General features: G+C 41.0%; 1 protein-coding gene across 1 annotated transcript in view; it reads right to left on the bottom strand.

Moving 5' to 3' along the window:
• Window positions 1–9,090: 9,090 nt before the first annotated feature.
• P4HA1 (prolyl 4-hydroxylase subunit alpha 1) overlaps window positions 9,091–15,747 on the bottom strand; it is a 30,598-nt gene continuing 23,941 nt past the window's right edge. The window contains 5 exon segments of the mRNA XM_081004723.1: window positions 9,091–10,165; window positions 10,632–10,728; window positions 11,623–11,691; window positions 12,490–12,555; window positions 15,431–15,484. Coding sequence (XP_080860849.1) covers window positions 10,095–10,165; window positions 10,632–10,728; window positions 11,623–11,691; window positions 12,490–12,555; window positions 15,431–15,484 — 357 coding nt within the window. The 3' untranslated portion in view covers window positions 9,091–10,094.

Here is a 15,747-nt window from a genome sequence, read left to right as displayed (position 1 = left end):
GGATCAAAAGTGACGTTCAGTGATTGGATAGTTTTAGAAAGTTGCTACAGTAACGTTGTACTGGAGCTCTATATAAGCAGGCTGACTGAGCCCTTCAGTTCAGTTCTGTTCTGGCCTCTGAATAAACAAGAGCTGTTTGAAGAATCGCTGTGTCGTCTGATATGTTCACCCACAACTTAACAGTACTCATTTGTGAGAAAGGTTTGGGGAGTAAACCCCGAGGGAAAAATCTGGATCTGATGCCTTGTGGGACATCTTTGGGAGAAGAAAAGGCTAAGGAGTCAACCCTACACAAATCCAGAGTGGACTCCCTAAGAAGGTAGGATGGTGCCTTCTTTGACTACTTCCAATAACTCCTTCAGCCAAGTAAGTGCCAAACATATTTTGCTTTCCTTTGGATTACATCAGCAAGGCTCAGAGGAGCATTGTGTCACCTGGGCAGCCCATGAGTTCCACATAAACTGCCCTGAAGAAGTCACTTTGGTGTTGTTAATGCAGCAGAAATGATACAGGAGGCAGAAGTTCTGTGTTCCTGGTCTCTGCAGCCATAGCAGGTGCTGTGATTCTGCAGAAGTTCGACATGAGGCGCACTTCATTCTCTCTCAGGACAGACGAATGTCAACAGAACATGAACCGAAGCTTGGGAAATTCCCTGCCAGCTCCTCTGCTTTTCTCTGCAGATGTCACCTGTGGCTATTGTGGTCTCACAGGGAATGCCACAGTGCAGCCTGCGCTTTTAAAAAACAGACTGGCTGTTGTGTGAGCTCGTGGCTGTTGTGATAAAGCTTAAATGATGCAAGATGGTTGTCGTAGACCAAAGACAGGCAGCTCATTACCACCTGCCCCTATGGCCACTAACTAAATACACTATGGTGTATTTACTACTTGCTTTAGATTGTCGCAGCCTAATCCGGATACTTTCAGTTCAAATCTATGTTTAAGTGGGGGCAAATCAACTGATTTCAAAGGAATTCCTTTCCAGGTTTGTGTGTGTTTTGGAGTTTCAGCAGCACAGCCTGATCAAAATAATCTTTACCCAGAGATTTCAATGAGATTTTCTCTTAGCTAAATATGTATGGGAATATAGCATATGCATAGGATCAGGCTGTTTTATCACACACACACCCTTGACATTTTATCAAATCTGGTATCAGATTGGCAAAGTGCTCCCTTTTGCGTAACTCCCTGACCCAGTGCCAAGGGCTTATTGGTCACCCTTCCTGGACAGCTCTGGTTTTCTCCTCTCCCCCCCTTCAATGTCAGCAAAGACACAAAATACCCCACCACAGCTTTTTCCTTCTCTCTCATCCCCTCCAGGCCAGCAACATACCTGCCCCTCACTGCCCATTTGAACAACAAACTGAACTCACAAAGACATACAGTGGTACCTCGGGTTACAGACGCTTCAGGTTACAGACTCCGCTAATACCTCGGGTTAAGAACTTTGCTTCAGGATGAGAACAGAAATCACACGGCAGCAGCGGGAGGCCCCATTAGCTAAAGTGGTACCTCAGGTTAAGAACAGTTTCAGGTTAAGAACGGACCTCCAGAACGAATTAAGTTCTTAACCCGAGGTACCACTGTATTGCTATGGTTTTCAATGGCTGGCAGGCTGGCTTCAGAGAGGATAGTGCTTCAAGGTGCTTTAGCCTGCTGCTCACAAAAGTGAGAAGATGGAAACGTAAACTGTGGGGTTGGGGGGAAGCAAGAACAGATTGCAAATGCATACTTCAGATTGGCTCAGACTGAAATGCTTGCATCTGATCGGTTGCAGAAGCTCTTCATAAGCGCTGCCATAATTATCTGGAACTTTCAACGGCATTTCTGAGGGACTCCTGATCAATCCCCTGGGGAAAGTGGGGGACATAATCAAAATGGAGGCCCAAAGGGGTCCCCTATTATTTAAAATCCCCTGGGGACAGGGGCGACAGCATAGGGATGATTGTGATTGGCTGTGCTGCCCAGAGATGATTGGCCAATAGAAGAGATGGACAGAAACAAGTCAGTGTGTCTCTAAATGTTAAGTAATGTATTGAATATGAATGTAAGAAACCGAGAAGTGACTGCAGTATAGCTTGGGGAGGGTTAGGGTGGGGCAAGTGCCCCATTTGGCCTAAGGCACCAGCTTCTGCTAGAAGGTAAGTTTTGCTGATATGCTCTAGGATAGGCAAAAGGCACAGATATTCAGCTTGCTCTAGAACCAAGATGACTGATATAGTTCCTTTGGAGGAATTCAAAGGCTTGTAATTTGCAGCTCCATTGCTGATAAATATAGAGAGAGAGAGCAAAGAGACTAGCAGACATGAAAATCTCAGTCCACCAGCTCCCTCAGCTGGCCATGCACCCACAATTGCATGGAGAATCTCTTTCATGTGTCCTTGAATTAGTCAGGCTCTGTCATTTCTAAACATGTTGATACAAAAGCTCTTTAGGTGCGCAGCAGCACAAGGAATGATCTCACTGCTGAATACATCATATGAAAGCAGAGGGGGAGGAAAGTGCCTGAGGCCTTATAGATTTGCTAAACCAGATAACTGTTATTGATATATAGCCTAAAGAAACGGTTGCTACAGAAATTTAGGCTTCACAGTGATAACATTTGCAAACGAACTGTTCGAGATCTCTAGATGACTTTTGAGCAGCTGGCCATTGGAGCAAAACCTTATGGCTCAAGCTTGGCTCTGAAGATAACTTGCAAAAAAAATTAAATTCACAGAATAAGAGTTGTGTGGCCCTTCTGCCCCCAGATCACTAGACATCTACACCCCCCTCAATAAAAAGCTTATGTGGATGATGTGGGAGGCCTTTCTGAACAATGTAAGATGGGTGAAGGGGCGGGAGGAATCATCCCATATAAGGTATGGATCCAAATATAAATTACAAAAGTTAACAGAAGGAAAGTTTACCACCTCTTACCCCAGCACTGCCTCCAAACCAGATTAGTCAAGAGCGCTTCCCCAACTTTCCAGAGTTTTCTGGAGAAACCAAGTAGCTGAAGGTGGAAGGAATGGCAAACTTTTCTTCCATGACCTTGCTTTAATTAAACTGAATTTTAGGAAGTTTTTGATACTGAAATCTGATTGATTGATTGATTGATTGATTGCTAGATAGATAGATAAAAGGCCTATATAAGATGTAACTTGTAACTTGAGTTCATAGGATCAGGGCCTAACTACCCTCTGCCCAGAAGCTACACTTACACAAACATCTCTCTTTGAACGTGGCAGTTCCAGAAACTGGGTAACAGAACATACAGGAAAGTCTTCACTTTTATTGAGAATCCAGACAAACCACTTCACCACAGCTTCATGCCACTTGACTAAAGGACTTTTTAAGTACCAGCCAACACTTAAAATAGGTTTTCGAGTGAAAAGTAGAAACTTCCAGGGGACTCGGCTGCCTCCCATCTTATGCTTTTCCTTAATGCAGTTGCCTCCACTCTCACATTGCAGAATGGAAGGATTGACGCCTATATTCATTGTATATGTGTTCAGAATCTAGGTTATAGGGACATATTTGTAGAAGCATTTTTAACCACAGGCTTGCAACAGCATCCCTATATGCCATGAAAAACAGGATAGGGTCAGTTGTAAAAGATCAAAACGAACTAAGCCAGACCAAGGTTAGCTGTATATTTAGGGCACTCTTGGTACCCTTTTTTTTTTTTTTTTTTTGCAGTTGATGATGTCACAGATCTAGTTTCTAACAGGAACTCTACTCTGCAGCCTCTTATAGTTGTTTTAACTGCAAGTCTTTTAGTTCTAACGCTCTTACAGTTGTTTTAACTGCATGTTTTTAGTTCTTATCTGTTTTAATTATCAGTTTTTATCCATCCATTATCTGTGTTTAATCTTGTATTTTAGTCAGATGTTTTATCCTATGCTTGTTTCTTTGCCCTTATTTGCTCCAACATTTATCAGTTAAAAAAAAATATCCTGCTATTTTATTTATATGTTGTTGTTTTATCCTGGTCTGTGACCGTAATAAAGTTCATTCATTCATTCAACAGGAACTAAATTTGCTTGTACCCATTGCAACCTGCAGGTGGCTGCTCAGGAGTTTAAATCTCTGGGCATGCGAACTACTGAGCTGGCCAGCTGAGAAACAGGTCTGATGCCTCATCTTCTGCTTAAGTCTTCCTTCAGGCCACAGAAAAGCTAATGGCAGACATTTTTAAATTTTCAGCTTCCTTCCCAGTTCAGTTTGAAATGAAGTAGTGAAGCAACTTCCCATTCAATGGCAGCAAGCCATTTTTGCTCAGACGTAGCTCTTATCTAACCAACCAGAACGCTTCATTTGTCTCAACGGGAAAAGGAGCTCTCCATTTGCTTTCGAGCCACTCCAAAATCACAGGGCAACAGGCTTGTGTAACATGTTAAAACTATCTTACTCAAAGATCCCATGTCTGGTCCATTTCACTGAAAAATCCTGTGAATTAAACAGAGCCCCCCGTTCCTGCAGGCCGTATCTAGTTCTGGTGAATGTTATCATTGCTCTGTACCTGTGGGAAGTAGCCAAAACTATTTAACTATCTGGCATTGTCCATAATTTAAGTCATGAGACACTAAGGAAGAACTGGTTTCTGTGGATGAAATGCAGTGGAAAGCAAAGTCATACCACACTTCAATGTGAAGGATTGATTGTCCCTATTAATGGCAGAGCTTTTTATTCACAGCCTGGTATTTTTCCACACACACACACACACACACACACACACACACACTATTATTATTATTATTACAAAAAAAAATACAATAACGCAATTTCTCAAAATATCATCATTGTAAGCCAAAACAGTTGTCATTCATACTTCACACAGAAGTGCATTCACATAAGAGTTAAGCTCAGTCTAGTCATGGGAGTGAAAAGTAGGTTTAGTACTTGTTCTTCTTCCACCATGAGGAATGATCCTATCCATTTGCAAAAGTGAAGTGTTCCCCCCCCCCCTTAGGAAAGGGGAAGCATAAAAGCAAACTTTTTCCAGAAAAAGAAGTATTCTCTTACGTTTCACTTATTCAAACATCGTGGTGATTCACTTTGTAACAAGGGAGCTGATAAACCAGTAAGAACCAAAACGCAAACCTCCTAAGTGCCTAGCCTCCTAAAATCTTACGCGACCGCCTAGAAATCCAAAATATTAGGGTAGATTGCAAAAACAACCTCATGGATGACGCAACATTTCTTATCCAAACATCCAAAAATATTTAGATGTTTCTGTGATGCATGTTAAGTGTGTGGCATAGAAATACAGCCTTATATAATTTTTAAAAAACTACTGGTACTTTTAAGTACAAACTCCAGAAAAAACTCTTTTAACACAAATGGATTTCCTTATGTATCACACCTCTAGTTAATCAACAAGAGATCTCTATTGTTTTGGCATGTTCTCCATCTTATATGGCTCGTTTTGCTTTAGCAAAATCCAAACCAAGATTTCAAGCTTCCATCCACTATCAAGATGCCCCACTGCTTAGCTCCCGAGATTTCTCTGCAGTTCATAAGTCAATCACACTGTGCAGTAACTCTTGCTTCTTTTAAATGAAAATAAAAAAATTCATTCTTACTTGTTTGAGGGAATGGAGTGCTACTATGCAGTTTAAACTTGACAGGAGCAGTGCTCCTAAATTGAGTGTGTTCCTTTGTGTTCTCCATGACCCTTTACAATTCATGGGTTGGTTTTTTTATGGAAAGAAAGTGCATTACTTTTGCACACAAAGAAGACTGTTCTGTATTCTATGTTCACTGTACCAAGAAAGTGGAGAGTGTTTGAATATAGCGTTGAAACAAACACCTATCCTGTTTTGAACAAACATATGGGACCAATGTTAGCTTCTCCCCCAGGCTAAGAGGGTTCAGCTTTGATTGGCGGCCTTTAAACAGTCCTATAAAAGTAATGAGAGACGGAACACCCTTTGGTGAAATCAGGTGTTCCACATTTCCCCCACCCCAATAAGTTTTGAAATCCAAAACTCCCCAAAGCTAGTTGTTTTCCAACTTCACTCTTGGAAAATGTGCCAAATGGAGGTAAATCACTGAAGACCCCTTTTCAATGGAAGTCCAAGTGTATCTTGACTCATTTGGCAGAGTATTTAGGAATGGAGTGCCAACTGATTGGCAGTACTGTTTCTCTACCATGGAGAGAAAAGCCAAGGATAAGAACTGCTGTTGAATTTTAACTTGCCAAGAAGAAGAAATGGTTGAACTTCTGTATCAGAGCAGCTCTAATATAGAACATGTTAAATACCTAAAAGGATTAATGAAGCTGGCACCATCAGCCCATCAACGTTTTCCTCAAGGATAAAAGTATCCTGATCGAACGTGAATTCATGTCTATAGCATCTTCCAAGAGGCTCATTGTCACAATCATCCCTCCTGCAATACTTCTCAATTTACGCACGCCCTTTTGGCAGCGCACTCCACAATATAATTAAGCTGATGTATTTTACACTTGGAAGTAATAGGCACTAAAAGCAATGAGAGCAAAATAAGTGCTTCAGTTTGAAGTACATTGCAATGTTTACTGCTTTACCTTAAAATTGTCACTGTCGCACACTGCTTACAGATGTTCTTAAATTAAATCAATTGATTCTTTTTAAGTAACCTGAGGCACCGAGACAGCTGCAACAAGGAATTTGGGGTGTTTTGCTAATCATTCCAATTAGCTGCAGTTTACCGTAACATATAGACTCGGACAAACTGTGGTTACTCTTAACTGTGGTTAAAGGAAAAAGCCAACTTCAAACCATGGTTTACAAGGTTGGCATCCTCCCTAAACCATAGCTGAGGCTAACTACAGTTTGCCTGGGTTTGGATGTAAATGGTAAACTGCAGTCGGTTGTAAACAGAAATAAAAACAAACATGAAAGTGTGCCATCTCCTCCTTATGACTGTGCTGTGGTCTTGGTGGTGGGGAGGAAGTTTTTGAAACTAAGGTTTGTGTACATACACTGTGCTATAGTTAAGAGTTACATCCAAATTGAGTGGCAAGAGTTCAACGGGAGTTACCATAAAGTAAATGGGCATGGAACTACAGCCTTTACATAATCAAAGGACTGGCCTTTTAAACGAACTAATTAAAGTTATTCTCTTATATGTGGATTCCGTCTTTAGATTATTACAGTTCACCCAGGCAATGTGTGTAATCTCCAGTTCAAGGTTTCCAAATGGCAAAGTTTTCTGACTTAGTACATAGCAGCTTCATGTTTTCAACACTGGGGTTCTCTTCATTCTGGATTGTGTCTGCAGTTACAGTTTCACTCCAAAGGTTTGTTGTTTTTAACTGCAAGCTGCAGAGCCTATCCACAGGCAAACCTATTTCTGAATAGGTGGCATGGTACAGTGGTGCCTCAGGTTAAGAACGTAATTCGTTCTGGAGGTCTGTTCTTAACTTAAAACTGTTCTTAACCTGAGGTACCACTTTAGCTAATGGGGCCTCTTGCTGCCGCCGTGCTGCCACCACACGATTTCTGTTCTCACCTTGAAGCAAAGTTCTTAACCCGAGATACTATTTCTGGGTTAGCAGTCTGTAACCTGAAGCGTCTGTAACCCGAGGTACCACTGTACTATGTTTCAAGTAGACTCCCATTTTAACTCAAGTTCCTTATTATTCCTGTTATGATCTTTGTGCTTATGCACCACAGAAAGGCACAAATAAGGCACAATGAGGAACTTGGAATGGAAGAGGCATACTTCCCAATGAAACAAAATGCACCAAGGAGCTATGGTGCAAAATTAACTTTTGTTTAAAATCAGACAAACCCCAAACCCCCCGTGCACTCAAAATCTTCCACCAAAAATTGTGAAGACAGGCGCTAACATTTTAAGGCAGTGGGGCCATTTTAGAAATAGCTGCACTGCAGTCAGAGTAACATACCTACTGCTCTCCAGGGCTAAGTTCTTAATAAAACTAATTTTGCATGTTTGTCGCAGAAGTGAGCTGTACATTGTGCTAGTTGTCTTTCTTTTGCCCCTGCACCCTGTCACTAAAGCATCCCCTCCTCTAATTCCTAGAGCAAGCTTTGCTTTTGCTTTTTTATTATAAGGGAAACGGTTTTCCTAGCTAACATTCAATACACTATTATGCACATCAGTTATTTTTACTGTAAAGCTCGTAGGACTTGCTCCATCACTGAGGTACAAGCTTTGAGCTCTCTCTTTGTATTACACTGGTATCTCGGTTTTCAAACGTAATCCGTTCTGGAAGACCGTTCGAGTTCCAAAACATTCAAAAACCCAATACGGAAAACTCAATACAAAAGCTGTGTGGCATGTTCGAGTTCTGAGGCGTGTTCGAAAACAAAAGTATTTCATAGAATCATAGAGTTGGAAGAGACCACAAGGGCCATCGAGTCCAACCCCCTGCCAAGCAGGAAACTGCTTGGCAGTTTACTTCTGGGTTTATGGCATTCGAGTTCCGAAACATTCGTCAACAGAGAGGTTCAAAAACCAAGGTACCACTGTATGTCTGTCTTCACCACAAAACCTGGCCAGTATTAAAGTGTGAAAGTACGGGACTAAATGGTTCTCTTTGCTTCAGATTTAGCATACCATTTGTATACTCTCTGTCTCTCCACAGCTTGCAGCAATTTTGGAAAGCCAGTGTCTGTTTATGACACCACAGAATCAAGATGTCATTTACTGCTACCACAGGAATTTTAGGCTGAAGCAAGGTCTTTCGATTAGTAGGTTCAGCTGCATCAGAAACACTTACCTACCTTGTCAGAAGAGATTCTGTACAGGAACCAGCCATTTCTGTCCCAAAATACTGATCCAACTATTGCCAGGAGTAAATGTGTACACAGTGGATTCCAAATCATCCATCTTTGTTCAGGCACAACTTTGGCTGTATTTGACAGCAAGCATCAAAGATACACCAGGCATGCTAAAAGGCTCTGATCAGAGCCTATAATAATGAAAACCCTTACTCAGAAGAATAAAGAAGACAGCTATGACTAACCTCTTCAGAACTGTGTATGCTGCAGAGTTCAAATTAACATCCTGTGTAAACGCAGCCCTAGTTTAGGTAAAAGGCGAGTAAACTGAAACAGAACACATTCAGGGTCCACAACATACCAAAGTACACGAAACAAAAAGCTTTCAAAAAGATTTAGTATTATAAATATATCATCTTTGTCACAAAACACCTTGGCTGGGGGAAAAGTTTGGCATTTTGGGAATGGAAGTGTGCGTCTTCTCATCATACAAATTGTTTTTATACAAATCAAAATCCGAGACTAAGGCACAATGCTGTGTTTTAAGCCCACAATGTTCTTGTCTCTACGGATCCATAGTGTTTTTCGCTAGTTACAAAACGATAAAAGCAGCAATCGATTTTTAAAAGGAAGAAGCTGAATTGTGATATGGTTCAGAAGAAGATTCATACTTGGAAAGCAAGTCCTGTCCCTCCCACAAAACTGTTCTTGTAAAGTTGCAAAAAGAACAGAACTGCTTGAGCAACTATATAGTTATGTGCATAACTGCTGGCTCACTTTTTTTAGGATCACCGGCCAGGTTCATCCAAGAGGCATTTTTTAAAATATAAAAAAGGAAGACTTTCTGTGTTTGAACTTTCACAACGCTGGAAAAGTCACCCAGAAAGTTAAGGCTCATGGACACAGCCCTTGATCTTTTGCATTCGGTGGGGGAGTTTTGCTACAGATGTCAATGGGATGCAGCTCACAGCCCTTGTCTACAGTTCTATAGCCATGATCAGGCATTCTTAAAAACAAGGAACAGAAGTGGAAGACATGTATAGCATCTTACCCTCCAAGCAAACAAAGTCATTGTCTGAGGACAGACTGTCCATATCCATTCTACCCTCAGCAGAATGTAGTTTATAGTGTCTCTGGCAGAAGTTATTTTGGCCATGGAAACTCAAAACATTTAAAATCAATTACACTCTCTCTATAAAAAATTTAAAACGGTATATTAGCAAAGACATTTGTCCTTATGTAAAAGAAGGTCCAGAGATGAAGAACTGGTTGGCACTGGAGACAAAAGTTGTAGGGGAGTGTTAGTGTAAAACTATCAGTGTTAATCAAGGAAAACGTGGGAGGAAGTTGCACAAAAAGGAAGAGAAAAGGGAGAGGTTTGGATCAATCCGACTCTGATAAACTACACGGTCTTCGAAATTCTTGCCCACGTTCATGGATCCACTTATTGGATACTACAGGAAAAGGAAGAGAGAAGAGGCACATTTACATACGGTTACTCACACCTGGCTAAACTCAGTGAATACATATTAGTTTGTAAAAGACTGCTCTGGGTACAGAATGGCAACTTCCCAAAGTCTAACTAAAAACATCGTATGACAAATTACTTCCTATTTATTGTTGAACAATGAGATTTATTTATTTTTTACCATTACTAACAACCCTGTGAGGTGATTTAATACCTGGCAATATTGATCTGAAAAGATCAATACTGAACTTGCAGTGGAAAACCCCACCTACCTACAATGAATTATACAGTAGCCGGCAAACTGGACTTGCTTAGGTTTCATCTCCCTACCCATCGCTCTCACATTTCATTTAAGAATGATATTTTTGTTGTTCTTATCTTTTGGCTATGTGCAAATGGTTCAAAATGTGGCAGCTATGATGTCTGCGTAAATTCTCTGGTTTCATACTTACCCCATTTGTTTCCGACTAATACTGGACAGGCAGCATGCCTTGTGCTGTAGTCACCTTCACCGCTTGGAAAAAGATTGTACCAAAATACAGCTGTCCCCTGGGAAGATATAAAGCGGAGTTGACTCATTAAACTGCCTTCAGTTTAACTTCTGGAAAATGAAAAGCTAAGGCAGGCTAAAAACAGGCAGAACCACAGGCAACAGCAAAAGTGTGGGAAATGTACTGATCATTACTCCCCCCTGTGATTTCTAAGTCCTCCTCAGCGCTATGCTCACACATCACCTATTGAGCCGCTGGCAGCGATGCGAGTTTTCCGTAAAATTTTGAATTAATCTGCACAGGGTGTTTCGCAACAAAAAAAAAATCAGTTTGCATCGGAGAATTTAATAATAATAATAATAATAATAATAATAATAATAATAATAATTTATTATTTATCCCCCGCCCATCTGGCTGGGCTTCCCCAGCCACTCTGGGCGGCTTCCAAAAAAATATTAAAATACAGTAATGCATCAAACATTAAAAGCTTCCCTAAACAGGGCTGCCTTAAGATGTCTTCTAAAAATCTGGTAGTTGTTCTTCTCTTTGACATCTGGTGGGAGGGAGTTCCAAAGGGCAGATGCCACTACTGAGAAGGCCCTCCACCTGGTTCCCTGTAACTTGGTTTCTCGCAGTGAGGGAAACACCAGAAGGCCCTCGGTGCTGGACCTCAGTGTCCGGGCTGAACGATGGGGGTGGAGATGCTCCTTCAGATATACTGGACCGAGGCCGTTTAGGGCTTTAAAGGTCAGCACCAACACTTTGAATTGTGCTCGGAAATGTACTGGGAGCCTAATGCATACTTTATCTCTAAGCCAGGATGTGCGTAAGTACCAATCTTCTCATTCAGAACATTTCACACAGCTTCATTATATGATGCAGCATAGATGGTTTTTAAGTGGAAGGAATAGTATGGAGACTGTCGGCTATGATATACAGGTATTTCACCTACCTTTCTAGGCCAAACGCTAGCTCCTACTTCAGGAAATACTGTCGCTCCTCCTGCTGCCACATCACTCATCTGACAAAAGAAATGGTGTGAGGCATTAAGCTAGCCACTCCAAAAAGTAATCCCATAGATTTCACTACTGATCTGATCTCAAGGGCACTGCAGCACATTGTAGGGATATTTTTCGCCATTGACGTTTTGAACAATAAGGCAGATTGAATTTTTTTTAAAGGGGTATGCCTGTACCACATGGGTATCTAAAGTACTCCACTAGAAGCACACAGCACTACATTCTAGTACAGGAATCACCAACCTGTACATGAAAGGAAACCCCATCATCTATGGGAATACGCTGCGGATGCTGGAATGATACCTGGGCAGGTACAGATTGCATTAAAAGAGACAGAGGATATTTGTGACAAAGATACCTAGCTAGACACAGACATTCATTCATTTAGGTTTGTGACCCTTTCTTTCAATTCTCAAGATGTGGTACAGTGTAGTTTTCTATTTTAAAAACAAAACAATTGAAGCACTATGGTCCCTAGCAGCAGGCAATCCAGTGATACTCGCCTGACCTCCCGTGGCCCCCACATTACTGCTGCGTACTGGGATATAAAGGTGAGGTTGGTGCAGGGAAAATGCACCATGCTGACCTCACTGTCACTCTCCTCCCTCCTTCCCCACCTCCTAGGAAGCAGCATCAACATGGGAAACAGTGAGTGTTGATGCAAGGCTACTTGCTATGCTGCCATAACACAAACAGGAGAATTATAAAAAGAACCACACATTTCTTCATAATTTTCACTGCGTGAAAGAAGCTCTTTTGGCGACATGGCTGAATCTTGCCTCCATAAGTATCTTACTTACATAGAATAACCATGTTGCGATTCTGTTGCCTGTACCCAATTCTTTAAAGGCATCCGGCTCATCTTTCTGTGTAGAAAAACATGCAGTACAAGGTCTTAGTGTACAAGCGAAACCCAACAATGGCACACAATGTTAGCGCTAGGGTAGACATTTACAAATATTAATTTTTAGAATGCACAATGTAAGTAAGGGAAAATTAGTAGTAGTTACCTGAAAAATTATCAAGCATTTCATCCAGAAGTTAAAGGTTCAAATAAGCTGTCATTTCAGCATTTGAGTTTTACACTATCAGCATACAAAGTTCTTAAAGCATAAGGTATGCTTCTGGTGTCCTGGGACCTGGCTAGACTTTACTTACTAGGTTATCCCAACATGGCATCTCTCTGATGCTGCGACTGAGAACTCTTAACTCCTTCCAGTGATGGATAACAGAGAGAGAGAATGGAATGAGCCAACAGGAATGAGATTTGGACACTGTAAGTTATTGTTGATGTATTGCGGATGCTTAAGATATCACTGACAGTTGTATAATTTCATTAGGCTGCAGAGCAAAGGGAGAGAAGGGAAGCAGAGCTATTCCATTTGTTCTGCTATGAGTTCAGCTGCTCTCCCTCAACTGCCACCTAGAAAGCAGCCCTTCTATCAGGCTATCTGAACAGTTCTGATCCTAGCTGATCAATATAAGAACTGTAACTTTAAGGACGGATGCCTAAGCTTACATGTTTCCTCCTCCCTCCCCATTCGTTTTTCGTTGTGTGTCATGACTTTTTGGTTGTAAGCCTGAGGGCAAGGGCTATCTTTTTTAAGAAACTGATCTGTAAGCTGCTCTGGGAGCCTTTTTGGATGAAAAGCAGTGTAAATCCAATACAATCCAAATAACTTTAATGTGGTAGTCATTGGCCATGACAAATCTGAATCAAAAATAAATACAAGCAAAAGGCATATTGTGCCACAAATAATGGTCTCTATTTAGATCTCTGCGTCTCCCTTACAGTTCACTGCCTGTCCAGGGTCTTCTTTCTGATCTTTTTGGCTGCTAAAGGAAAAAGGGTGACTTTATGAGTCACTGAAGTGTTTACATTGCTAAGAACCTTCTCTGCTGGGAAGAGACATCTTTCCTGTAAGGTGAGAAATTGCCTCCTGGGTCCAATGTATAGTGGGCAATATAGTAAATAGTGTAAAAGTATAGTAAATAGTAAACTATAGTAAATAGTAAAAACTATAGTAAATAGTAAAAAGACAGGCATGGGCAACCTTTGGCCCTCCAGCTGTTTTGGCCTACAACTCCCATGATCCCTAGCTAACAGGACCAGTGGTCAGGGATGATGGGAATTGTAGTCCAAAACATCTGGAGGGCCGAAGGTTGCCTATGCCTGGTGTAAGATGTCTTCCACCTGCAGTTGCATGCATATACAGAGTAAGTATGCTTTTTAAAAATAAATACATGAAGTTCTGGGGAACATGATCTTTGGGGACCTCTCAGAAATCCCATGAAAATAGCCATCACAATCTAGAAAAGTAACATGACTTTTGAAGGTACATAATCTTTTTAGGCTGAACAAGTTTCCATTGCTCTCTCCTACATCTGCAGATTAGAGGAATTGGTCTAAAAATCACATAGAACAACCAGGCAACAAGAAATTGTATGCTGACCACCAACTGCAGCTCAAGGCAACCAGAAGTTTAAAATATACTTGGCAATTTAAATGATTTATGTCAAAACAAACAATGTGCTTTTCACCCCTAGAATTAGAAGGGATTTTTTTGCCACTGCTCAACCCTAATTGCTTTCACATGTACATGCTTGGGAAGAATCCAGTGTTTCCCACACATTATATTATTGGATGCTATTTTAGTATATTAAGGCGGCACTCTTATACACACTTACTTTAAGTCAATGGGTTTTACTTCTGCAAATATGCTGGAAGGGTGCATTATTAGACATATGTATCTGGGAGGAAGCTCCATTTAGTAAAGTGAGATTTACTGAACAGGATTGCACAGCAAAGATATTCTTTCAAAAGCAGGTTTTTTTCTAAACGCATGCATGGGAGGAAAAAACGATTAACGATATGCATCATATAAGCCAATATAGACTTACTGTATATAATTTTTTAAGAGGGAAGGGAAATCAAGATTTATGTTAAGGCAATAATTTTAATAAATGTATGGTGGGCTCAAACAAAAATGTTAATTGACGGTGTTATTTAACACATAAATGCCCTGTAAACCACCATTTAAGATCATTTGTCCTATTTCTTGCAGCCTTGTCCCAATATAAAATAAAAGATAGTATTAAAAAAAATAAAAATCTGGCAGCCCACCCAGAAGTAAATATAAGCTAACATTAAGAGAAACAGAGATGTTATCCCATCAAGATCACTTGGTTCCTCTAATTTGTACAACAACTTAAAACAGGTGTATAAACCTGTTAACAGTTTCAGTGATCTGAAACCCATAAATATCCAAGCCTGCCTAAACCCATTTGGATTTTTTTTAAAAAGCCCTTCACCCTATGGTTGGTTGCAGATATATCACTATGACATAAGAGCTCTGGGGGTTTTTTAATACCATCACCTTAAATGTACCAGCCACCATTTCCTGCAGTTTTCCCCTTTAATCCTTTCATTCACTTAACAACATTTCACTTTAACATTTTGGTAATATTTGTTATTCTCTGTTGTTCAAATGGTGGTTTAGAGGACTTTAATCATTTCACACGGATTAGAAGACTTGAATGTAACACAAACACTCAATTAAACATTTGTGCCACAGGCTGAAAGGCCTAGGCTTCAGACTATTTCATTTTTCACCCATCTCTTTACTTGCCCGAGCAAAGTCATAGTGGGGCTCATATTGTCCTCCCACTCCATAATTTGCTACCTGGAAGAAAGAAACACAGTGCGTGTAAAGCACAAAGGCAGGACAGAGAAAGACTTACCCTTCCAAAATCAAAATGAGGCTCGTACTGGCCTCCTACGCCGTAGTTGGCGACCTAGAGCAGAAGAAGAACAAACAACCAATGAACTACCCAGGGTGAGAGATGAAGTATCTGCTTCATATGTACGTTAATGCTTTGCTAACAAGGAGTGTCATAAAATCAGGCCCAGGAGCAATGTGTGTGGTGGGGCACAGCTTCCCTCCCAGCACTGGCACCGATTCTGCAAGGCAGTGGCAAGGCTGGCGTTATGAAGGTGCACCATCAGGAGCACCTGACTGGCAGGTCCCACCCACTGCAATCACATGGTCCCAACCTCA

This window comes from Podarcis pityusensis, assembly GCF_964106645.2.
Source record: "Podarcis pityusensis genome assembly, chromosome: 5".
NCBI classification, from domain to species: Eukaryota; Metazoa; Chordata; class Lepidosauria; order Squamata; family Lacertidae; genus Podarcis; species Podarcis pityusensis.
The sequence above is the reverse complement of the archived record's forward strand: the minus strand, read 5'-3'. Positions and strand labels throughout refer to the sequence as shown.